The sequence below is a fragment of the Phascolarctos cinereus genome, unplaced genomic scaffold (assembly GCF_003287225.1).
Source record: "Phascolarctos cinereus isolate Bilbo 61053 unplaced genomic scaffold, phaCin_HiC Scaffold_4;HRSCAF=312, whole genome shotgun sequence".
NCBI lineage: Eukaryota > Metazoa > Chordata > Mammalia > Diprotodontia > Phascolarctidae > Phascolarctos > Phascolarctos cinereus.
In genome coordinates, this window is record NW_027555847.1 from 221,248,575 (window position 1) to 221,274,590 (window position 26,016).

General features: G+C 45.4%; 1 protein-coding gene across 2 annotated transcripts in view; it reads right to left on the reverse strand.

Moving 5' to 3' along the window:
• The window catches only part of TTYH3 (tweety family member 3), a 241,389-nt gene that overhangs the window by 42,573 nt on the left and 172,800 nt on the right, over positions 1 to 26,016 (reverse strand). The window contains exons 13-14 of one of the 2 annotated variants that reach the window (XM_020975229.2): positions 25,512 to 25,587; positions 10,564 to 16,948 (exon numbers count right to left, since the gene is read on the reverse strand). In XM_020975229.2, coding sequence (XP_020830888.1) covers positions 16,877 to 16,948; positions 25,512 to 25,587 — 148 coding nt within the window. In that variant the 3' untranslated portion in view covers positions 10,564 to 16,876. Of the gene's footprint in view, positions 1 to 10,563; positions 16,949 to 25,511; positions 25,588 to 26,016 lie in introns of those variants that run through there. The other variant, XM_078152926.1, reaches the window with a different exon arrangement.

A 26,016-nucleotide genomic window follows, 5' to 3' on the forward strand; every position in this document is an offset into this window, starting at 1 on the left:
AAGAAAAAACCTATAGACAAAGAAGGAAAATAACCTGCCAGGGTCTACCTAGTCTGGGTCATGGGGAGGAGGTTGGCCTGAGCCTGGATCTTGAAAGCCTTTGACCAGAGCTGAAAATCTTAAGGGTTTTTTTTTGTATTATATATAATATTTTGTATTAATATATTATAGATTTTTGTATTATGTATTATATGTTTTTTGTATTATATTTGGTGAAGCCTGTGAGTCCCTTCTCAGAATAATGTTCTAAATATATAAAATAAAACAAAGGAAAGCAATTATAACGAAGTAGATTTAAATATATTTTTATGTACATATATGTATGTGCGTATATGTATCTTTTTATATATACACATACATTTTGTTGTTATTGTTGTTTAGTAATTTTTCAGTCCTGTCCAACCCTTTGTGACCCCTTTTGGGGTTTTCTTTGCAAAGATAGTGGAGTGGTTTGCCATTTTGCAGCTAGAAACTAAGGCAAACAGGGTTAAGTGACCTGCCCAGGGTCACTCAGCTAGTAAGTGTCTGAGACCAGATTTTAACTCAGGAGGAGGAGTTCTCCTGACTCCAAGCCCTGCACTTATATATGTGTATGTGTATGTATATTTATATGTATGTAAACATACATATATATATATATATCTTTATCTATCTATCTATCTAAAGTCCATGAACCTCAGGTTAAGAACCACTGGGCTATAGCCATTTTGGGGGGATTGGAGGAAAGATCATGTTCTAGCATATAAGTATAGCTGGAACAAGGGAGTAGAGAAGAGCAATTATTTTTAAATGTCTTTTATGTGTAAGGCACCATCTCATTTGATTCTCCCAAGGTAAGTGTAAAACTATCCCCATTTTACACCTGAGGAAGCGTAGGCCTCCAGAGGCTCAGTGATTTGCCCAGGGTCACACAGCTAACAAGTGTCTAAGTCTGGATTTGAACTCAGGTCTTCCTGACTCCAGGCCCAGCGATCTGTCCACAGCACCTGCACACTCAGCTGCTGACTAGGTTTAGGATCCATGATCCCCCCCACTCCCCACCAAACTGTGCACTTTAAGATTTTCATCCTGTCTTTGGCAAGGTAAGAAGAATTTTCCAAGCTTCAGGAATCTGAGAATGTCCCTTTACAGGATAGAATTTGAGAGCTGGAAGAGACCCTTAGAGATCATTTAGTCCCTGGTCCTTCCCTTGAAGGAGGTGTCTTAACAGGGTCAGGGAGGCCACTGTATTCCTTACAGCACAGGCCAAGGCTGGGAAGCCCATGGGTGGCTAATCTCAGGCTTCCTGGGTAATGTGGTTCTGGGCCTGGGGTTGGGACTCTGAGACTTCAGGACACCTGGTCAAAGTTATCTTGGGTGTTGTGAGGTGGAGAGAACCCTCTAGCACCTGCTTCATCTCCCTCACAGGGTAGTATTAACTATCTAATGAGGAAGCTGAGATAGGTGAGCATTTTGAAGCAGGGGGAAAAAAGCATGACAATCTATAGAAATGCCAGGTGGTGTTATTATTGTCCTTATTATTGGACAATTCAAAAGTACCAGCTGCATGTGGGCTCTAGCAAGTGGTTAAAATGAGCCCAATGGACCTTATGGACACTCCTCTTCTTTAAGTAGGGATCATAATCTGGTATCCAGAAAAAATAGAAGCTTAGGAGGGCTCCCTATCTCTGTCTCAGTCAGCTTCCTGCTCACCTGTCTTCCCATCACCTACCCCTGATTGGGTCAGGACCAGGTCAGGACCCAGCCTGCCCAGCCGTTCTCTTCAAGCTGCTGTCACTTAGAGAACAATGGCCCCGGAGTGAGCCTGTCAATCACCTTAGCCTCATCTTTCACCCAGGCATTGAGCAGGGGAAGGGGAAAGAAGACAATCAATTCTTCTTCCCCTTCCCAGAATACTCTTTTCAGTGACCAGGTCTTACACCTTCTTAGTTGTATGGTACAGTAGGAAAAGCAGCAAATTTGGAGCCAGGGGCTGGCTTCAAATACCACTTCCTTCTCTCTGGCCCTCAGCTTCCTCTTGTAAAATGAGGAAGTTGGGGTAGCTAGATGGTGCAGTGGATAGAGCACGACCCTGGATTCAAGAAGACCTGAGTTCAAATCTGGCCTCAGATACCTGCCACTTACTAGCTGTGTGACCCTGGACAAGTCCCTTAACTCCATTGACTTGCCCCCACCCCAAAATAGGGGGTTTGTGTTGTTCACTCACATCCACTTCTTGAGCCCATCTGGGGTTTTCTTGACAAAGACACTACAGTGGTTTGCCATTTCCTTCTCCAATTCATTTGACAGATGAGGAAAGTAAACAGGGTTAAGTGACTTGCCCAGGGTCATACAGCTAGTAAGTGTCTGAGGCAGGATTTGAAGTGGGGAAGATGTCTTCCTGACTCAAGGTCCAGCACTCTATATTTACTGCATCTACTAGCTGCCTTAATGGGGAGGTTGTTTTTGCCATATTGCTAGGTGTCAAAGTGGATAGAGTGCTGGGCCAGGAGTCAAGAAGATCTGAGTTCAAATTCAGCCTCAAACACTTATTAGCTGTATGGTCCTAGGCAAGTCACTTTACCCTGTTTGCCTCAGTTTCCTCATCTGTCAGATGAGATGGAGAAGGAAATGGCAAACCACTCCAATATCTTTGCCAAGAAAACCCCCAATAGCCTCACCAAGAGTCAGACACAACCCCACAACAACAACAAAAATTATTCTGCTTAAGATATAATAAAAATAAAATGAGGGAGTTGATCTAGATGGCTCCTAAGGTCCCTTCAAGCTTTAGACATGTGATGCTATGGTCTTTCCCAACCCTGCACCTCCCAGGCTGGCAGAGAGCTAGGGGCAGGTGTTTGCTGAAGCTCTGGCAGCCTCCTTCACCCCACTCCAAACCAGGGCTAATCATTGCAAAACAGAAACGGTTAATCTGAGCTGTTGATTAGCTCCTGCTGCTGCTCCTTGCAGCTGCCCTCTCCATATACCCCCTTCTACTTCTTACTCTCAAAGTGGCTTCCTGGGATATGGTTCCAAAGCAGGTCTGAGGAGAAAGGATAAACTAGGTCACTTGGCTCCCTATCCTAGAGGTGCCAGCCCTGCTCCAAGAAGAAAACCAATTCCCCTTGTGCTTGACGTCAGGAAACTAGGTCTGAATTCCAGTTGTAATACCTCCTAGCTGGGCAAATGACTCTCTGAGGCTCACTTTCCTCCTCTGCAAAATGGGGACTGTAATATTATATTATCTATCTCACAGCATTATTGAAGTTGATGTTATATTTTAGAAATCGTGCAGCCCTATGGAAATGTGAGTGGCTTATATATGTGTGTTTTTGGGCTGGCCCTGTGACTTCATTAGAATATGGACCTCTAGTTAGAAATTCCCTCCACCAATGCAGATCTGCACTCTTTTTTTCTTTGTTCTTTCTTTTCCTTTCTTTCCTTTTTCTTTTGTCTTTCTTCCTTTCTTTTTTTTAAACAATTTATAGTCTTAGATGAGAGTTGCCTAGGGTAATGAGAGGCTGAGTGACTTGGCCCAGAGTTACATGGCCAACATGTGTCATAGATGCATGTACCCAGTTCTCCCTAACTGAGGCCCCTTCTTTATCTATTATACAGGACTATTTCCCTAGTCACTATTACTTTGGCTGTCTTGTTCCTCTTCTCAAAACAGGCCCCAGAGAATCTCTAAGGAAAAGGAGTGTCTTTCCCTAATTTGGGTAGTAGTTTGAAGGTAACCTTGAAGTCTGATCTTTTTGAGATAATTAGTAGTTTTCTAGTCCATTTAATTGAACAAGTGTTTGTTAAAGGCTAGGCACTATACTAAGTACTGGGTATACAAAAATAAAAAATGAAAACACTCTTGCTCTCCTTGAGGGGTTCACATTTGATTATAGAATGACAGCCCATGATTCTGTACAGCATTGCATAGGTTTTGTATTTCTCTGGTTTTCCCTTGGAGGAGAGGGACAGTCAGTTAAATACTGCCAAGCACTACAGGGCAGATAGGTGGCGCAGTGGACAGAGTACCGGCCCTGGATTCAGGAGGACCGGAGTTCAAATCCGGCCTCAGACACATAACACTAACTAGCTGTGTGACCCTGGGCAAGTCACTTAACCCCATTGCCTAACCAAAAAAAAAAAGAAAAAAGAAAAAAAATACTACCGAGTACTTTGGAATGGGTGTAGGAGGAGAACTTCTTAATTGGCCCAAAGGATTGAAAGAATGGCCCAGTGAGCTCCATATCAAAGAGCCCAGAGGAAACCAAAATCAGTTTGGGTATGTCCTGAAGAGACCACGAGACAGATGTGTTTAGTCCAAGACAAAATCAGTGTAGGCCAGGATAGTTCTAGGGATTAGGTTAGAAAGCCTAAGTGTCACTCCCTCTGAGAATCTACAAATATCTAAGAGATGAGACAGCATGGCTTAATGGATAGAGAGCCAGCCTTGGCCTTCAAGACAGGAAGGTCTGGGTTCAAGTCTTGCCTCTGATTGTCTATGCCACACTTGGGCAAACTCCTTACCCTCTCAGTGCCCTAGGCAGCTCTAAGCTGATATATTAAAGAGAAGGTATTGGTATACCACAGGCATAGGGAACTCAGAGGTCCAATTTCCTATTCCTGTTGAGAGAGGTATCTCATTTTTGTCCAAAGAACACTGCGTTTACTCAGGAGATGTGAATTCAAACCTTGACTCTGATACCCAACTAGCTGGGTGACCCTGGGCCTGTTTCTTCATGGGTCTCTGTTTCCTCATGCCTGTCCCACTACTTTTTTAAGAGGTTCATGGTGGTGGTATTTTGCAGATTTTTCTGAATATGTTGATTAATCACGCTGACTTTCCTCTTCCCCTTTTCCCCTTTTAATAAAAATCACTTGTTATGTGAGATGGCTCTCTGGGAGAGGATGGGGGAGGAATACTAGTTGAAATTCTGGTGAGGAAGAAAAAGATTTTTAAAAATTTATTTTTGAAAACAAAAACAAATAAAATGGAGGGGATGATCAGAAGGCCAGATCAGGAGTTCCTAACCTTTTCGAGTGTCATGGACACATTTGACAGTCTGATGAACCCTGTGGACTCGTTAGAATGTTTTTAAATGCATAAAACAAAACACATAAGATTAGAAAGAAAGCCAATTAGATTTGAAAGACTGTAATCAAAATATTCTCAAAAATATGTTCATCAATCTTAAGTTTAGAACTTTTGGAGATGATCTCTAAGTTCAAAATCCTCTAATACGTGAGGAAAATAAACTCTCTTGTAGGACTCAAAGGCCATCATTCATTACTCTGGAGAAGTTTTTTTTTTTTTTGTTCAGTCATTTCAGTTGTGTTTGACTCTTTCATGACCCCATTTTGGGGTTTTCTTGGAAGAGATACTAGAGTGGCTTATCATTTCCTCCTCCAGCTCATTTTACAGATGAGGAAACTGAGGCAAACATGGCAAAGTGACTTGCCCAGGGTCACACAGCTAGTAAGTGTCTGAGGCCAGATTTGGACTAAGGACGTCGAATCTTCCTTATTCCAAGCTCTATCCGCAGCGCCACCTAGCTGCTCCCGGAGCCGTCGTAGCACAGGGTAGAGCAGTAGTCTTGGACTTTGGGGTTCAGGTCCAGTCCTTGCTCTGACACGTCTCAGCTGTGTGAGCAAAGGCAAGTTACAGCTTCTCTGAAAAGAAGTTTCCTCACCTGTAAAGGGATGATAATATGTGTACTAACTGCCTCAAAATATGAGAAAAGCCCTTCTCAGTCCTTAATGTAACTAAGGTGACCTTCCATGAGGTCTGTATTTATCTTTAATATACTGATCCTGTCTCCCTCTTTAGAATGTAAACTCCCTAATATAGAAATATATTTTACATTACTTTACACGTATAATTGATATAATATTGCTTGCCTTTTGAAGTGGGAGGGGAGAGGCAGAAGGGGAGGATAGAATTTGGATCTCAAAAAAATAAAAAGAATGTGGAACTCAAAATTTTCAAAAATGAATGCTTAAAACTTTTCAAAAATTTAATTGGGAAACATTGAACAAAATAAATAAAAATATATTTTAATAAAAGAATGTAAGCTCCCTGAAAGCAGGGGCTATTTTTGCTTTTTTGTTTCTCCAGACTTAGCCACAGTCCCTGTCCACATTAAGTGTTTAATAAATGCTTATCAAATGATTGATTAAAGCACTTGAGAAACTATTATTATTTCAATGGAGCTATTACTATTTAGGAATTTGTATTTTCTCTTTTTCCTTGTGAATAAAACCTAGGAAATAGGTTGTTAGTCTAGAGACATAAAGGATGGAAGGAAAAAGTGGTAGAAATTGGTACCTAGGGATACAGTAACAGAAGAGAGATCATAGATATAGACTTGGAAAGGATTTTGGATGTTATCTAATCCAAACTCCTCATTTGACAGATGAGGAAACTGAGGCCCAGAGATGTTCAATGACTTCCCCAAGGTCATACCAGTAAGGAAATGGCAGAGCTGGGATTTGAACTCAGGTCCTGTGAGTTTCAATTTCACTACACCAAGGTCAAGGCTATCTCTACTGCACCACCCTGCCTCAGCACAGCAACAGATGTGATTAAGATTGGGTATAGGAGATAGATGAACCCAAAGAGCCAAGCAGGTCTAGAGGGCCAGGGAGATCAAGATACTCTGTGCCTAGATTTGGGGGTTCAATAATTAGGAAAACTGAGCAAAGAGTGAAAGATGAAAGTCCCACGGGCAGCTAGGTGGTGCAGTGGATAGAGCACTGGCCCTGAAGTCAGGAAGACCTGAGTCCAAATCCGGCCTCAGACCAAACACTTGACACTTACTAGCTGTGTGACCCTGGGCAAATCACTTAACCCCAATTGCCTCATATTAAAGAAGAGGTGGAAAGTACCATTTGGGACTCGATGGAAGGGCAGGTGTAAAATAGTCCCTCTTCCTCGGTGATGGTCAAGGCAGTGGCCAGTGGAGTCATGGAGCCTGAGCATCTATAGAAGGGGGTGCTTTTGAGGTACTCAGGCTCCGATCCTTATCCAAGTCAGCTTTGCCCCAGGACTCACTCCAGTGTTGAATAGATTTCCCTCCCCTTGGGCCTAGAGAGTACTGCTCTGGGGCAGGTAGCAAGGGTAAACTGTGAGTAGCAATTGCTTAAAACTTTCCCATTCCCATAGGAAAAGCTTGGAGAAACCCATAACAGGTAATTTATTAACCTCTTCCTATGCATCATCATAGCTAACATTTATATAGTATTTACTGTGTGCCAGGCCTTTACAAATTATCTCCTTTGCTGCTCACAACAACTTTGAGAGATAGGTGCTTTTATTATCCTATTTTTGCAGTAGAGGAAATTGAGGCAAACAGGTTAAGTGACTTGACCAAGGTCACATAGCTAGAAAGTGTTTGAGGAAGGATTTGAACTCAGGTCTTCCTGACTTCTATCCACTACACCACCAACTGCCTTATCCAAACTCTCATTGTGACCCCTCCTATCAATACTCACTTGGAGGTATGTCCTTCCCTAGATTTTTCTTTCCTAAGATGGCAGTTAGTTTAGTAGACTGAGAGAGGGCTGGTTTATCCCACTTCTTCCTCTTCCAACTAACATGTATTTGAAAAGGACTCAGAATTCCAGGCTCCGTAGTGGGCCTGGAGGTAGAGAATGGGTGGAAGCGGCATCTGAGAGTAGCTCCGAAATTCCATTGCCCACACCACTTACGGTTGTCCCTTGGTCAGACCCTAAACCATTGCTGCCACCTAGTGGAGACTGAGTCATAATGATTCAGGGAATATCAGGCGCTGTCTTCTGTTGCAGTGATGAATGTCAGGACACGTTGCTCTGGCTTTTCTCATTTGTCATTTGGCTTCACCAAATTCACCAGAGGTTCATAGGACGCCATTACCACCTGGACTACTTTCCCTCTGTTCTACCCTGAAAAGGATGCCAACCAGTCCTCTGGAATTATTACCAGGTCTTTGTCCCAGGCTTGTAGCTAAACCACTCCATATACTATTAGAACACAGAATGCTAGAACTGAGAGAGAAATCAGAAACCACATATCTAGCACTGCTCCTCCATTTCACAGAGGAGGAAACTGAGACCCAAAGGAAGGGAAATGAGTTGCCCAAGGCCTCACCATTACAGTAGCATTAATAATTCAGAGGATCATGACTTAACATCGGAAGGGACCTTTAAATTCATTTCATACAACCCTCTCATTTTCTAGATTAAGAAAGAGATTGATTGATTTGCCCAAGATCACATGAGTATTTAGTGAAATAAGGACAGATTTAAACCCAACTTCTCTGACTCCAAAGCTATTACTCTCTTTTGTACCACACTGTCTCTTTAAAATATGGTCATGGGCATCCTAACTCTTCTATGAGATTGTAAGTTCTTTAAGAATAAGGAATAAGCACTGTGTGGTGAATATAACAGTGTAACAATGAATAAGAAGGGAGAAGGGAAGCATTTCAATAAAATTGACTAACGTGTACTGTGCTTTGCCCATAATATGCATTTAATAAAGATTATCAGATGATAAGAGAAAAACAACATTCCACAACCGAAGTCCTCCTTCCTTTGCAAAGAAGGGAAGTTCATTTCCCCCAACACTTTCCCAAGGCCAAATTCGTTCATTATAATTAGTGTTCCACTTTTAAACCCTTCCTTATAGACTTTCAGCCTAATACATATGTGTGTATACCTATACCTATACCATATATGTGTGTCCATAAACATTTATAGTTTAAGTATACACACACATATATATATATGGTATAGGCTGAAAAAGTCTTGATCCAGGCTTAAGCTATCTATATATCATATACACATGTGTATGTCTATGCACAACACATATAGCATAAGCTGAAAGTACATGATACACATTTATAATACACACCAATGTATGTTTACATATAGAATTTATGACTCATATATTATGTACATATACACATGTACACACTCAGACACTAAGTGTCCCAAAGGTGTTAGTGAAGTTTTAAGCTTTGATAGCTTAAGCCTGCACCAAGACTTTAAGAATGCCCTGAATAAGGGTAGCTAGGTGGCTCAGTGGATAGAGCACCAGCCCTGAAGTCAGGAGGACCTGAGTTCAAATCCAGCCTCAGACCAAACACTTGACACTTACTAGCTGTGTGACTCTGGGCAAGGCTAAAAAAAAATAAAAAGTAAAATAAAAAAAATAATACCCTGAATACCTCACTCTATATACTCTAGCCTATTCTAAGGGAGGAGAGGAGAGGACTGTGAGATGCACTGTGTGATGTCATATTTATTTGTCCCATGACTATCTTTTTTGAACTTCGAGGGGCCCCTCACTCCCTATTTATCCAACCATAGCATTAAACAGCTACAACTATGACAACCACGGCATGACTTTAGAGACCTGTAATATTCCCTCTTGGCCTTGGTCTCTCCAGACTGGTTTGATTTTTTTTTTTAAGTCATTAGGATAGAGCAGTGAGCACTGGCTAGGCCAGTTTGGCTCCCAATATATGGACTCCTGGGGGAACCTCCTGAGATCCATCCAGATCATTCGATCACTAGGGTAGGGACTGGACCTTTGTTTTCATTGGAATGAAGAACTTTTTACTTCTTCATCTTCACATACCAGCCAGGATTTCCTTATTTTCTGGGCAGCTGAAGGGTCTCTCTGCTGCTTCTTGAAACCATACACAACAATTATATGACCATCCGCATATATATCTTAAGTAGCCACAGTGCTCTGGGCACAGTATTAAAAAGGCCCCATTCAGGGTCCCATGGCAGTGACTGGGAAGGATGGCTGGGGTTGGTGACGCCTCTCTTTACCATAGGGCATTCATCCATGTGTGTCATCTAACTTATCTGTTTGACATCCTGGGGCATGGGGGGAAGCCATCACAACAACAGGTAATTCTCTTTTTCCATCTGGAGTAATTCATACTCAAGAAGATTATATGATAACACAGATTTAGAGCTGGGAGGGACCTATGACAAAGTTGAGGAACAGAAAGGCAATGGAATTCCGCGGGAGTCAATGTAGTGCAGTGTTGAATGTAGGGTCTGCTTGACTCCAAATCTATCATTCTTTTTGTTTGTTTTAGGAAATGGGGTTAAGTGACTTGCCCAGGGTCACACAGCTAGTAAGCATTATGTGTCTGAGGTCAGATTTGAACTCAGGTCCTCCTGGGCTGGTACTCTATCCACTGCACCACCTAGCTGCCCCCTGAATCTATCATTCTTCACTGGTCAATCAGTCATCTCTGGAGCTGGGAAAGTCTGAAGGCCTTGCAAATGTCTGCTTACGCACTGAGTGAGAAACACTGGTAGAGCTAAACTGGATCTCACAGCCCAGCCCCTTTTTTTTTTTTTCAGGCTTTACCCATTTTCTGAATCTGTGTGTAAATGCAGGCCTGAAAGGCTGGCCCCAGGTTGTCCAGTTCACTAATAGTCAAACATCACAGTTCAGACCTTGGTGCACCATCTCTGGTCATTCCATCCATTCTGTTTTGGGAAAACTAATTCAGCTTTCTCCAGTCATCTTCTATGCCATCAAGAAGCAGCAAAAGGAGATCCCTTACAAAAAGGAGACGGTTTGTTTCTTTCATTTGTTTATTTTAAAACATTAAACCCAAGCTGAATAGAAACCACAGAAATTACATTGAAGAGATTTTGTTTTTAGTATTTGCCAAAAAAAAAGGAAAGAAAATAGAATAAAACAAAAATAAAGCAACCAAAAAACCCAGTAAAAAAAAGCTACAGTACATCCATGAAACTACCAAGGTTAAATGAAAAAAAAAATACAAGAACAGGTTCAAGCCTCAATTCAACCCTCACAATTTAAAAACGTGTTGGGGCAAGTTTAGGGACTTGCAAGAGAAAAAAAAACTAGGAAGTTGAGCATTTCCTTTAAAAAAATCATATATATATTTATATATTATATATAACGCATATAAAGTGGTATGATATACAACCATGATGGTTAAAAACAACAAAAACAAAATCAGTACAAAAGGCTCAAGGACAGGTTGACCAGTCAAGTCCCACCAACACCCTCTTATCAGAGAAGCTATTCTCTATGGCCTTGACCTTGGGGCCTGGCCCTGAGGGGGTCTCTGGGAGCTGATTGGGGTCAAGGGAGGCATCCATTGATGGGGCTTGGGGTTTGGAAGGAAAATGCTGTTTTGGAATTGCATAGTGAGATGGGTACAGAGGGTAGCCCTCAGGGATGTTAGTCAGTCCCCCCACCTCCCTGCCCTCTAAGTCAAAGGGAGCAGGAATGGTGTCCTCCTCCTTCTGCATCCCGTTTTGTTTCCAGCAATCAATCTCTGCCTTTATGGCAAAGTCGGGAAGATCAGTTGCTGGGACCAATGGAGAATATGTTGTTTTATCAACTCCCTTATTCTAAGAACTTGATGGGAACAAAACTAAATTGTGTTGGAGGGTGAAGGTCCTCCAGGGGCTTTGGACAATTACTCAAGACGGGTCAGTCTGGGGTCTAAGACATTCAACGAAATCCCTCTACCCCAACTGGTGATAAGGGAGCCTTTGAACAAGAAGTGACGTGAATTAGGGGGTGGTGAGGCCAGCTGGTTTGCTGGGAAACACACTTTTCCTTGAGTTAGGCCACAATCTTTCCAAGCTAAGCTAAGGAACAAAGCCAGGATTCACTCCAGGGAGGGATGGAGTGGTAGGGCAGGGAAACCTCTGTCTACTCTCAGCCTAGTGAGCTACCAGGGAAAAAGAGGACCAGAGCAAGCCCTGCTCTCTCCCTCACTGGAAGAAATCTGGGTTTATGCCTCCATTCAGAACCATTCCCATTTCTGTTCATATTCCAGGACTCCTAGGTATATTCTGCATATGACTCAGCTAGCGACTGTCCCCTCCCTCTTGCTGAACCACTTGGAGGAAGCGGTGAATGAAAACCTTTTATCCCCAAAGTTGGGAGGGAGATAACCAAAATTCCCTCCCAGTCTTCACTCCTCCATTCCTGTGAGGCTTCTAGGGTTGAAATCAGATAAAAAGATCTTCACCCTAAAAGGAAAACTGAAATGTTTCCTCTCCTATCACATCAGGATCAGTCTAAGGCTATGAATGCCTATGGTGAAGCAGGAGTGTCCATAACTGCCCAGTCCCTTCTGGCTGGGTAGGAGGAGAAGGAATGAAATTACAACAATTGAAAATATTATAGACATAACTAGAAATTTTTGTGTCTGGAATGGGGAAAGGTTACTTCAACTGGGGTACAGTCACCAGGAAGATAGAATCTTGGGATGGTGCTTTTGGCATCCTCTAAATCTTAGAGCCCTGGGAAAGAGCCCCAGCTACCTTGCCTTGGTTATGGCCCTGGAGCTGGTTTTCTTCACCCCACCAAGCAATGGCCAAGGAATAAGTTCCATGGGACAGACGGAAGACACATTGACTTCTGGGATAAAGAAAACTTACATTTAGAAGTCAGATTGGGGTCTGAGAGGGGCAAGGGAGGCATCTGGGGGAGGGAAGGGGTTAAAAATAATTCAAACCAATTGAAGGTAGCGGCCTAAGGCACTTTGTCTGCCTAGGATGCTAGCTGGGTGTTGCAAAAGCCCCATTCCAAGTGCTGAGTTTTCGGTTTGAACCCCCCCCTTTTTTTTTCTTTTCCATACAGGTAAGTAAAATTAACTAAGTTAAAAGATTACAGACAGGATACAAACACTACAGTTAAAGATTCCCAAGACAGCACGAGAAATTCACAGCCAAGTCTGGAGTTTGATTTCTTTTAACGAGTACAATGCAGTCTTGAACACTGGACCCAGGAGTTCAACATGCTATTTACATTCACATTGTGGAGATGTCCATGTGCTTGGGAAAAAATAGTCCACAGGCCCCCATCCCTCCCTGAACTGGAGGGCTTTTTTTTTTTTTTGCTTTTTTGCTTTTTTTTTTTTTGCGGGAGGTGGTTGGTTTGATCAGTGGTGGGTTCTTTTTTTTCTTTTTCTTTTTTTTTGCTCATAAGGATGCGATGGAAAAAAGCTGAACATACCAGACAAAGCTGATAATTAATGTTTGTGCTTCTAAAAAAAAGACAGCCCAGGCTCAGTCACATCCATGTCCAGAATGCAGTGACAGAAGGGAAGAGAGAGGACTAGAGATGTTTCACACAGAGGAAGTTCATGATGGCAGCTTCCAAGATGTCTTAGTGATAATGTTCAGGAGGCTGTCTGTGGCCCAGAGATAGGAGGCCAGCAGCTCACATGAGTGGTTAAAAAAAAAAAAGGTCCAGAAGGACCAAGAGGAAATTGTTGCCTTGCTCCTAACTCCACCACTAGGGATATCGGAAGGAGCTGCTGTGAACGGAGGTGTGAGCCACCACAGCATGCCCTGGGGGATAGGCACCTCACCAGACTTAGAAAACCGTGGTGCCTTCCCTGAAGGAGTTTGAGGTCAGATGAGGGGCTGAGTCAAAGGATCTCCCTTCCAGACACCCCCTGGGGTTTCTCAACGGCACTGGAGGACCACTAGCTGCTTCTAGGTTGTACCGTTGTTGCCATGTTTCCACCACCTAGCCTGGCATCCTTTGAAGTAGGTCTTTAAGAAGATGGGTGGCAGACCAGGTTGTCATAGCACAAGTTGGTTTTCCCCATGAGGGATCCCCTGACACAGGCAGCAACTTTCTTCTGGCCTCTGAAACACAGCCTCCACTTCCAGGGACTTTATTCCAGGTGGTCCTGTCCTGTCTGTCGAGTGCTGAGGTCTCTGGAGAGAGACTGCCCTGCCTGCTCTTTTTTTTTTTTTTTTGAATCATCAGGTGCGCAGGGAGAAGGCAGCATGTAGCATAGCCCTCAGTGATGGGTATTCGGGAGGACTTTGGCCACCTAAAACCTGGCTCCAGATGGGGCTCTTATCTTCCTGCTGCTCCCATGAAACTAAAGCCTTCTCAGTATGGGCCACGCCAACCCCTTTACACTCTGGAAACTTCTTTGTTCTCAGAAACAGAGCTGTCATTGTGACCCTACCTTGTTCTTTTGTGCCTAGCAGGTCTCAGGACCCCGTTACACTTTTCTTAAACATTATTGAGCACCCCCTCCAAAGAGCTTTTGCTAATATATGGGTTATATCTATGGATGCTTACCATATTAGAAATGAAAACATTTTAGCATTATGAAAATAGTTTTTTCTTTGAGGACCCTATGAAAGGGTCTTACCCCATGGGTCCCCAGACTATGCTTTGAGAATTGCTGTTCTAGCCTAACTCTTAAGTGCCCAGGGACCATTAATGAGGGGTACAAACAGAAAGGGGGTAGGGAGCATACAGACAGGAGAGGAAAGATTTTTAAAATGGCCCAGGGAGATGTAAGCATCGGTCATTTCAGTAAAAACGGGAATGTGGGTCCCCTCACCTGCTTGTCTTAGCTGCCTGCCACAGAAGCGACCAATCATGAGCTTTCAGTTGATGTTTCCTCTCCTCACTACACAAAGTTTTAGGCTCCCTTTGGCCTATGCTAGATGGCCCCTAACCCAGAGAGTCCAGCACTTTGGATCTACTCTAGGCTCTTTGGGCCTAGATACCTTATGTAAACAGTTTGCCAAGTAAGTAGGTGGTACGAGGGAGAGGAGATGAGATGGAGGGAAGGAAGATGGCGGCTCTCCCTAGCTTTCTGGCAAAAAAAGAAGAAGGGAAGCAGAATATGTCACGAGTATTCTGCACACCGAGGCAGCAAGCACCTTAGGGTAGATGTCTCATTCCCATTTCACAGACGGGGAGACTGAGACACAGAGGTTCAGCAGCCAGCCCTAGCTCATACTTCAAACAGAAGGAACTTAAGATGCCTGTTCAACCGTCTTGTGGGTCACTCTTCTCTCAAGTTTACAGCACAACTACACAGAGGCCACACAGAATGGCTGAAAAGACTGGGATTGTTGGAGGCACACTTTGTTCATAGAATCTCCAGAACAAGGAACATCTTGGCTGCTTCTCTCTCTTGAGCACTTTGCTGGAGCCATTTTACCCCATTAGTAGAAGATTAAAATCTCCCCTTCCTCCATGTATCTAGATTCATTGCTTTCTCCAACCTGGACACCACAGTCTGGGTAACACTTCTGGACGAGGAAGAGGTGGAGGCGGAGGGGTGCTGGCCTGGCTGAGGCATCTCTTCTGGGAGCAAGGGGCCTTGGACTCAGGCTACCATCAAAGCCGCCGGTCCTAGCCCTGCTCCTCCCTGCTATCCAGGCCCAGTGGTCTGAGGAGTCCAGGGACATGTGGGAAGTGAGGTTAGTGGTTAGAGCCGGGAAGAGCAGGAGGAGAAGGGAGGGGACACATCTCCCATTCACAGCTGGCTCATGAGTCCTTGGCTTTCTATTTCTGATGCAAGCAAAAAAGAGGCCTAGAGAAGCAGGGACCTAAATCCCAGCCTCCCAGAGATCTTGCTGGGAGGGCAATGCTTCTATTCCTGGGTTTAAAAAAAAATGAAAAAAAGAAGGGAGCAAGGAAATAGTCCAGCAGCAACCACTATACCCTAAGGATCTCTCATCTGGCCCATATCTCTGAAACACCAATAAAGTGTTCTGCCTAGAGATTACAAATGTGATTAGTGCAAAAAAAAAAAAAAAATTTGGCACCAAGGGGGTAGACAGCTCCTGCTGACTCCTGGTAGGATCTGGATAGCCACACTGGAGAGGAGACAGGGGCAGAGGGGCAACCCAGGGTTAGGGGAAGGCCAGGGAAATGAAGGGCCCAAGCCTTTGGTCTGGCACCAGACACCTGATGCTCACCCTAACATGGACAAGGAATTTAAACACTATTGTCTCAGAGGCTCCGGGAGACAAAGGTGAGGACCAGAGAAGGGAAAAGAGAAGGCAGTGAGAAAATGACCTTGGCTTTGAAGGGGAGGGGAGGCGAGGCAGAGGTTCTTACCATGACTCACAATCCACCCCTCCACAGATGGTGACTAACTCTCTGGAGTAAGGCCTCTAACAAGAAGCTAAAAGTGGTAAGCTAGGAAGCATGGCTCGTGGGTGCGTGCGTGCATGCGTGAGTGAGACAGATGGAGAGAGACACAGAGAGGGAGAGAGAGACAAAGAGACAGAGAGAGAGAGAGAGAGAGAGAGAGAGAGAGAGAGAGAGAGAGAGAGACAGAGAGACAGAGAGACAGAGAGACAGAGAGACAGAGAGACAGACAGAGAGAGACACAGAGACAGAAAGTGTGTGTATGTGTCTCCTCATAGGTGTGAGAAAATATGTGTGTGCGTGAGGGAGCTTATATTTGATGGTAAAAAGAATATGTGTCCAAGTGAGCATCTATCTGGGTCAGTGTAAGGGTACATATTTAGGTCAAAGTGAGGGTGTTTGGGTCAGCATGGGTACATGAGGCTGGGTCAGCATGGGCATGTGTACATCTGGGTCAGTGCATGTATGTTTGGGTCACAAAAGGATGCATATGAGACTGTTTTCCTGACCAGGACAAGGATACCCTGGACTGAGAGCCCTCATAACTTGAAGCTGGTCCAGAATGAATGAGAAGCACCGTTAGGAATCACTCCAGAGCCCAGACCTCCAAAGCATCTTTTCCTTCTGCAGACGGGACAGAGATGGATGAGGCAGAGGAAGAGGAAGAAGAGGAGTAGGAAACAGATCTGTTAATATTCCCATTTGGCTTATGGAAGAAGCACATGAATCTGGGCCCGTGACCTGTGCAGCTCATGGAGGCCAGAAGGTGAGTCCTTAGCTGCCCCACGAGCCCCTGCCCTCTCACTGGGCTCATTCCCTGGTGGTCCTTGGCCTCTCAGGGTCCCAGTGGCCAGATGCTGGGAGCAGCAGAAGCAGGAGGTACAGCGCCAGCATCAGGAGGAGTGGAGGGAGGGAAGCAGAGTGGTTTGGCAAGGGAGCACAGGGAGGCAGGGGGGCAGTTGGCACATTTGCGATCGGTGTCTAATGCCCGCTGCTGGAGTCAGGGCGAGGTTGGTTGGTAGCGAGGTATTTGGCTCTCATGCTGGAGGTGTACTAGAAGAAGGAACAAAACAAAACAAAACAAAACAAAAGATCAGTGTCAAGACAGCTTTGTTGGGAGGGAAGGCGTGTCCAGAGCAAGCCCAGCTTCTGTCAACATCATCAGCTCTGGGTTTCCAGAGACTTGATTTCCCTTGATCTTCGCGCCCAGCAAATAATATAGCCTAGCCAAGGGTCAAAGCAGTATGTCTGTCACACTCTGAGTCACTCCTGGGCACCCGCAGGGGGCCAGTCCTCTGCCCTCCTCACCAGGGGTCAGCCTCTACTTGAGAGACCCAAAGGAGGGTAACCAACATGACCTGCTCTTGACCCAAAGTCACCTGTTAGCCCCCACACAGGGGACAATCTCCTTCTTGGCTTCAATTCCTGAGTAGCGGGCCCAGAATTCGAGTTAGGAGAATCGGGACAGTTTTTGTTTGTTGTTGCTTTTCTGGTTTTGACCTGTGATTTCATTTCACTCGTATGGGAAATTAGTAGACAAAGAAACTCCCTCTACCAATGAAGGCTTGGCACCTTCTCTGTGACTTATCATCCTAGATCACTGAGCAGGGAGGAGCTCAGTGACTTGTCCAGGGTCAGAGAGCCAGGAAATACCAGAGTTAGGACTTGAACTCAACTGTTCCCCATTCCAAGTCCAGTTCTCTGTCTACTAGGCCATGATGTTTTCCTAGAGGCGGTTTGCAATCTCTAAGCCTGAAGGACAAAACAAGGACACATTCTGTCTCTCAGATGAAAGACTGGGGCCGTGGGGGCCATATGGCAGGGACCCATAGAGGCCACCCCACTAATATGGTTTCCCTCTCTCCCCCCACCTTCTCTCTCTTCCCTCTCCTCTCTCTCCTCCCTCCCCCTTTTCTCCTCTATCTCCTCCTCTTTCCTCTATCTCTCCTCTCTCCCCCCTCCCCCTTTCTCTCATCTCTCTCTTCCCTATCTTCATGCCCAGCCAAATAATATAGCCTCCTCTCTCTCTCCTTTCTGTCCTTCTCTCTTCCCCTTTCTCTCCTCTCTCTCCCCCTCCTTCTCTCCCCGGTGCTGGAGTTGGCAAAGATGTAGATGGAATTGGTCAGGGATACAACTACCCTCCCAAAGCAGTAAGCCTGCCCAAGAGGAAGCAATGGCCTGGCATCTAGTGCTGCCCTGGCCTCTAAACTGGGAGAGGGGGACATTCTTCCTGCCACCTGGAATCAGGCAGCTTTCACAGTACTCCAGGGGAATATGATCTCAGGTTGCAGAACATCCAGAAATTCTGAATAAGCCATAACATTATAGAAAAATGTCAAAGGTAGAAGGGATCTTTGAGATCATCTCTCTCATCTACCTCCTCTTTCATTTTACAAAGAAAGAAACTGGGGCCAGACACTTTAAGTGATTTGCCCAAGGTCAAGACCGGTAAATGGCCATGCTGGGTATAGACTCCCAAGTACTCTGCTTCCTAGATACAATGATTCCATGTCGGCTCTTTCAGATTTACAAAGTAAGCGAGGCTTACTTTTCATGTTTCTTGAGACAGGTAAAATCATTCTAAAGCAGGAGTTCTTAACCTGGGGTTGGCAAACTTTTAAAATATTTTGCCAATGGTATTTCAATATAATTAGTTTCCTTTGTAATTATATATATTTTATTTAAATTTAAATTTAAAAACATTATTCTGAGAAGGGGTTCATAGGCTTCACCAGACTGCCAAATTGTGGGCCTATGACACAAAAAATAAGTTAAGAACCCTGCTCTAAAGGGTAAAATTCAAATTCGAGTCGAGAATTGAGGCTGTCAAAAGAAGCCTCGGGTGCTCTCAGGACTTCCCAGAGGACAGGAACAGAAACTGTCATAGACACTTGTAGTCAGAAGACTTAGATTCAAATCTCTGCTCTATTATCTACTACCTGTGGGATCTTGGGGCAAGTAACTTAATTGCTCTGGGCTTCAGTTTCCTCATCCATAAAAGAGGGTTTTGGATACGATGAGCTTTGAGGGCCTTTCCAGCTCTAAATCTTAGCACCCTATGATATGGCCCTCAGAATGGAGTACATGGGGAAATCTGTAGGCAAAGGAATTCATACATTATTGCATGAGGCACTCTTTGAGTGATCAGGCCAAATACCCAGACTATTGCAACCTAGGTTGTAGTTCATGGAAGAGAGGACTCTTCCATATCCTCCATATCCCTTCCATAACCTTCCTGGGATTATTCCTAAAAAGATCTCATCAGAAAAAGAAAAGAGAAAAGACTCTTTGGGGATACCTCCCCCCCAATCCACCATGGAAATTTCTCTTAAGCAGGACACAACTGTCAGCTAGTGCCCCAAGAAGTCGCCCCTTCTCGCTGGCCTCCTGTTCCCAGTGAGGGGGATATTCACATTGGTCCAGGGCTGTGATGACGTTCTAATCCCTAGCAAAGTTTTCTCCAGCCTCTTCCTCTGTCACATACCCCAGTCTGCAGAGAAAGGTCAAGAACTAGAATGCTGGGAGAAACTTCTTACAGTTACATGAATCAAATTCATTTTCCTTCAGGCAGGAGGAAAGCCCTAAACCAGCCAGGGCCAGATAGTCACCCATTCTCTTCTTGAGGCTCTCTAGGATATAGAGAATCCACAGTCTCCTTTAGCTGCCCCTATCCCATTGCTTTTTGGCCACGCGGAAAGGCCAAAGGACTCTATTTCTCAAACCAAAGTGGGCATCACCTAAGTGGGAGCAAGGTTCAGGAAACAGCTGCTGGCAGGGAGAAGGTGGCAGGAGCATACTAGTAGTCAGTATTCTACGCAGGAAACTGGCCTTTTGTCGAGGCCTATGGAGGTGCATCAAGTTAAAGAAGAGACTGGATACCAGAGGAGCTAATGGAAAGAGAGGAAGAGGTGAAATCGTTCCTTGTAGACTCTGGTCTGAGATAAGGAATTAAGGAGTAAATCCAAGGGTACTGGAAATAAGCACAGGAGAAATCCTTGTAAACATTGCAACTGGCAGGTCTACTTCCTGAAGGTTGAAGGTGAAGTGGATGCCTCCATCTCCATCACTAGAAGACTCTAAGACTAGGGAAGGAACTAGGGGACTGAGATCAAGGGTTCAAATCCTGCTACGGTGAAGTAGGGGATTTGGCTGGATGACCCTAAGTTCTCTTTCAGACATAATTTTCTCATACTCTACAAAAATGGTGGAGAAGAAATAGAATCTTTCCAATGCAGGAGACAAGATGTCTTTACTGGTGGCCACACAGACCACGCCCAAGCAAGAGGAGGACGGACCCATGATGAGACATGGCAGATCTGGGAGGAAAGGAACCCAAGGTTGCATGTCTCAGAAGTCTGTCAAAAATTACACCCCTTAAATAATGTCTAAAAAGAAAGGCCCCCAAACTAGGTAAAAGGAGGAAGTGTCAGGTTCGTGAGACAAAAAAAGCAAGCAAGACCAGAAACCCAACTCCTCTCTGTTAAGTCATTATCAAGCAGATTCATGGAAGGTTGGAGAAGGCAAGACAAGATTAACTCCCACAGAGTTAGATACCATGCATCCAAAATCCTGAGAATACCCTGAAACCTTTTGTGCTTCAGTGGCTAAAAGAATGGAGGCTGGACTTAATCCTCCCAACTATGACAAAATCATGTGGCAAAAACTGCTATGGGACTAGTAAACACTTAATGGATAAATGGATGGATGGATGGATGGATGGATGGATGAGTGGATGGATGGATGGATGATGGATGGATGGATGGATGAGTGGATAGATGGATGGATGGATGGATGGATGGATGGATGGATGGATGGATGGATGGATGGATGGATGGATGGATATCCCAAGGATACAATCCAACTTCCTTAGGTATAGACCAGAACTGTACCCTGGGAATATGGGGAAAACCTACCTATAAATCCTCCTCTTCTCACCCAGCAGTAGGCTCTGAGGTCAAACCTGCAACTAGTCTGCTTGGGGTGACTCAGGAATGATGGGTTCCTGTAGGGTTATTATGATCTCTGCTTTTCATTTCTTTTCTCCCTGAGTCTCCTTCAACTATATCTTTGCTGAATGGCACAAAAGATGGAACCGAGTTCAAGCAGGCCACTTTGTTACCTGTGAGAAGTTCTGGGTCGAAGGAAACCATTATTAAAATGGAAATTCTTGAATTAAATAACTCAGTTATTCAAGGCCATCAAGTCCTCCCCAGATTACCTTGCTTCAACTCTTCTGTCGGGTGAATGGGCATTCAAGTACTCTGGGCACAGTGAAGAGGTGACCAGAGAGATAGGAAGGCCAGCGGCTTGCACAGCTATAACATGGACTATAACATGAACCGTGGACTATACATGAAGCCAAGGGCAAAGGGGGGTCTCTGTGCATGAATAAGGGGAAGGAGCCCCTTAGACAATGAGGAGCTTCCAAGTGGAACCTCCTTCACCAGTAATAAAGCAAATCCAATAATCTATTGCATTCCTACAGTGAGTTTATAACTTTCCAAAAGTGCTTTCACAGTGATTTTTTCCTTTTATTCCCATAAATATTCCCCAAGAAGGATCACCTCCATTTTACAGAAAAGGACATTGAGGCACAGGAAAACTAAGTAATTAGCTCTAGGTCACATGAAGCAGAGACAGGACTCAACACAGCCCTCCCCACTCTTAGCCCAGCATTTTTCCTACTAGAACACAGCCGGCAGGAAGAAGTAGCTGTTTTCTCAAGTAAAGACAGACTAAGTCTATATAAGACCAGTCCTAGGGTAACATGCCCATCATAGCGGGGCTGGGGATCATACCCAGCCCTGCCCAGGCACTGCCAGGGCACCTGTGGGGGTAAGGAAGAAGCAAGAAGCGCTCAGAGCAGATGACATAGGGAGTGGTAAGGGGGAGGAAGAATGGAGCCAGGTCATTCCACAAAGCACCAGCAACATGCAGAGGGCAGGCCAGGCCTTGGCATTCCTGGCCATGCTCCACCTCCAGGTGCCCTGGAGCTGGGGGAGCCCCTGTCCTGGAGATCCCCCCAATCCAGCAGAGCCCCCAAACCAAGATGCAACCCAAGCAGGCGACCATGGCATCCAGAGGGAGGTGACAGCAGAGGAAGGAGAGAATGAGGGAAAGGGACAATGGAGAAGGAGCAATTCAGACCTTCTGACACACAGACGAAACAGACAGTGACTTAGTATGGCACCGACACCAAGCCCACCCCGGCCATGGGGGAAGGGCCACCTATCTCCCAACGGCTGCCCTTCTCTGGGTGCGCTCACTCTCTCTCTCTCTCTCTCTGTCTGTCTCCACCCCCACCCCCTCCCGCCACTTGTCCTTGGCTCAGTTTGTCTGAGATCATACCCAGCTGATACCATTGAGTGATCAGAACTGTAGTGCCTGGAACAGTCCCTTTCTCTCTTTCCCTGAATACCAGGAACAAAGGAAGTGTGTGTGGTAGAAGAGGCCAGAGTCATGAACTGAGAGCCTTAGGGAGGCAGAATTTACAGGGAGGTTGGATTCATGGAGTTTCACAGGGTTTGGGGAGATCAACTTGAAAGTAGTTCTCTTATTTGTGTGGGGGGAGGCAATCGGGGTTAAGTGATCTGTACAGGGTCACACAGCTAGTAAGTGTTTGAGGCCACATTTGAACTCAGGTCCTCCTGACTCCAGGGCCAGCACTCTATCCACTGTGCCACCTAGCTGCCTCAAAAGCATTTCTCTTAGTAGGAATTATTTTATGGTCAGAATTTATCACAACTACTTAAAAATTTCTTATGGTTCTTATAGCTCTTTTGGATGAAGTCTGTGCTAACATGCTATTCAAAGTAATAATAATAATAATAACAGCTAGCATTTAAACAATGCTTTGAAGGTTGACACCTTGATTCTCACAACAACCTTGTAAGGTAGGTCCTATTATCCTCAATTTTACAGATAAGGAAACTGAGGTCAAGAAAGGAAAGTGACTTGACCAAGGTCACACAACTTAAGAAAGCGATGGGAAAGCATTAATGTGTGTGTGGTGTGTGTGGTGGTTACGGTTGTGGTACTGCTGGTTTTTTGGAGAACTGGTTTTTTGTTTAGAGCCATTTTTTATGAGTATTTGGAGGGGTTTGGGGGAGAGCTCAAGCAAGTCACTGCTTTCACTCTGCCATCTTGGAGAACTGGTTTTTAAACATTTACCAACACACCACTGGTGACGTGGGTCAAGTCTATATCAGTCCAGCATGGGGTCCACTTAGGGCAGGATGGGGCCAGGAAAGAAATCATCAGGCTCTATCTGACCCCTAAAGAGGATGACTGGGATGTCCTTGGAGGAAAGGGGCCTTTTCTCTCACAGTGACGACAACAGCAGCAGTTCACAAGCTCTAGGCATGGCATGAGAGCAGGGAGGGGGCATGACTAGGTTCCCTGCAGGCCAAGGGGCTCATGGGCAGCTGGGGCCTGGGACCCAGAGGTGGATGCTGCCTCCTTAGCCAATCCCTGGCTGAGTCTTGCAATGGGCTTTGCCCCTGGTGGGAAGGGTGTGGAGGAGGAAGGTGCAAGGATGGAAATAAAGGTGAAAAGTAAAGGCTTTAGCTAGAACGGGGAGAAGGAAGAGGAAGAGGAGGGGGAGGAGGAGAGTGCAGGAATGGAAGGAAGAGGTGGAGCGAGAAGGACCTTATTTCAGTACCTGTTCCATTTGAGGGCGCTGTTGTTACCAGTACGTCCTTGAACTGTCCGAGGGCTTAAGCTGCCAGCTCATATGGCTACTATTGTCCATGGCAGCCAGATATAGCTGTGATGTCGCAGGAGAGAGAGAAAAAAGAGAGGGCAGCCTCAACCGGCATGAAAAACACAGAGCAAGCGAGATGGGGCCATGATGGGCAGAAGGGCGCAGACCCCCTGCAGGAACGGGGAGGGAGGGAAGGACAGAAGGAACGAGGGAAGGAGGTGGGAGTGATGGGGGCATGGGGGAAAGAGGAGAGAGCGAAAGAAGACAACCACAACAGACTCATCCATCACCCAGACGTGTCACTGCAGTATTGCAGAGTGACTTCCTTGCAGCTCTCCTTCTCCCATCCGGCAGTGGAGGCTGCTGACCGTGCCACACTGACCACGCTGCAGGGGCTTGGGCTGGACTCTGATCATTTCTCTTCTCTGCCTAGCACCTTCAAAAGACCCAACTCAATGATTCCCTTCTCATGAAGGCTCTGACTGCTCTACCTGCCTACCGACCTCTGAGCTCTCCCTCCCAGGAGTTCTTATAATGTCTGTACCTACCACTCACTTCAGCCTTCGTCATATACTGCCTTATATTGTCACGTAACTGTTCTGTCCTTTCCCAGAGAGACTATATGCTCCTATACAGGCCCCATCACATACTAACTTCTTTTATACCTCACAGTCCAGGGCACATGGTGGATACTCATAGCATAACTGTTGGTTGGTTGAATGAATGAATGAGTGAAATGCCTGGATGACTCTGGCAGTCTACGTAGATAGGGTTGGAGGGTGAGGGGCAGGTAGTCTGTTCTGTCTGACTGATATTTCTTGACTTGGAAAACAAAAAGAAGATTAGTTCCACTATATCAAGTGGAAAACTGTCCCTTTTCAGGGTCCTCTCCCTTTTCCCCAAGGGCTGGAGGTGATGCTTCCTGCCTGGAAGAAGACCTTCTCATCCACCTTGTTTGATATCCGGGAGCCTCTTCCCTGTCTGTCCACCGAGCTGGACAAATTCTCTTGCCAGCATCTCTCCCCCTCACCCAGGCCCCACAACTTACATTCACCTATATTTTGAAATTCGTGAGCAGCCACCTAAGTCAACAGATGAGATTTGCAGGCCTGTGGAGAAAAACTCATTTGTCTTGGTGGCAATAGAAGTCATAAGGCTGAGAAAGGAAGAATGTTCTCTCCTCCAGAGGGGAAGACAGAACCAGGATGATCTAATTCAGAAAGAGGCGGAGAATGGATTGTATCATATCTCCCCCAGTCCTTTGGGGTCCGTGTAAGGGACCCAAGTCTTCCCTATTTCCCACCTACTCACCATGTCATGGTCTGCTGCCATTTTTAATTCCAAGACCTTATATTCCACCAACAGCCTGCTGCACTTTGAGCATCAGGCCTCAAGCTCCTGAGTAGACCCTGCCAGGGTGGCCAGTCTAGCACTTCAGCTGACCCATACTGGGTCTACACCTAGGCCCAATGCCCTCAGGGTCAGGGCTGCCTGTCTGAGCCTGGATGTGAGAAGAAATAAAATTCAACTCAAGAGGAGGGATTCGCTACCTCCCAATTTGAGACCTCGTCAGGTCCCTTCCCCTCCCCCTGTCCCAAAGACCTTTTCACAGATGCTCTTGGGGAAAAAGTTATCCATGTTACCTCTCCATCCCTACTTTTCCCAAGACATAAAACCACAGCTGAACAAAAGACAAGTCAGAAGAGAGAAAGCCAGAGATATGGGTGGCCTTCCCCCATCCTGGAGGCCTCCATGCGCAGCCTGGGTGGAGGCCTTGAGTTGACCACCATGCAGAACCTTGGGTACAAATGAGAGGGGACACACAGCTGGTGCTCCCCAGGGTTAAGGTGTGCCAGAGGCTCCAGGCCATGGCTCTGCTCTGCCTCTAAATGCTCTGGGTAGAGTTAGACTTACTGAAGGTGGTGGGGATTCTCGGCCAATCAGAGGAGTGTTCTCACATCGAGGGTTCTGGAAATTCGCATTCTGGCTCCTGTGGAAAAGGGCAAGAATGTGAACTTGTGTGAGCTAACCATGGCTTTGCAGGACTTTTGGGCGATTCCCCCTTCCCATCCCCACAACTGTGGAAGAAAAGGTATTTCCTATTATTGCCTTGGGTACTTAGGATCCTGCTTCACAGGAACCAGGTACTTTTGTAACCCCATCCCCCAAAAAACATATTTTTACTGATATCTTTTATTTTTAAATCTTTCTTCTTCTTCCTTCTCAAAGACCCATATCTTATAACAAAAACAAAGAGGAAAAGAGGGGAAAAAAGTCAGCAAAACCTATCAATACTTTGAAAAAAATCTAACATTCCATGTAAGGGTCCACACTGGTGGACCCACTCCCCAGCATCTCTGCAAGGAGTGAGGGGAAGGATCTTCTCCTATCTTTTCCTTGGGACCAAGCCTGTCCTTAG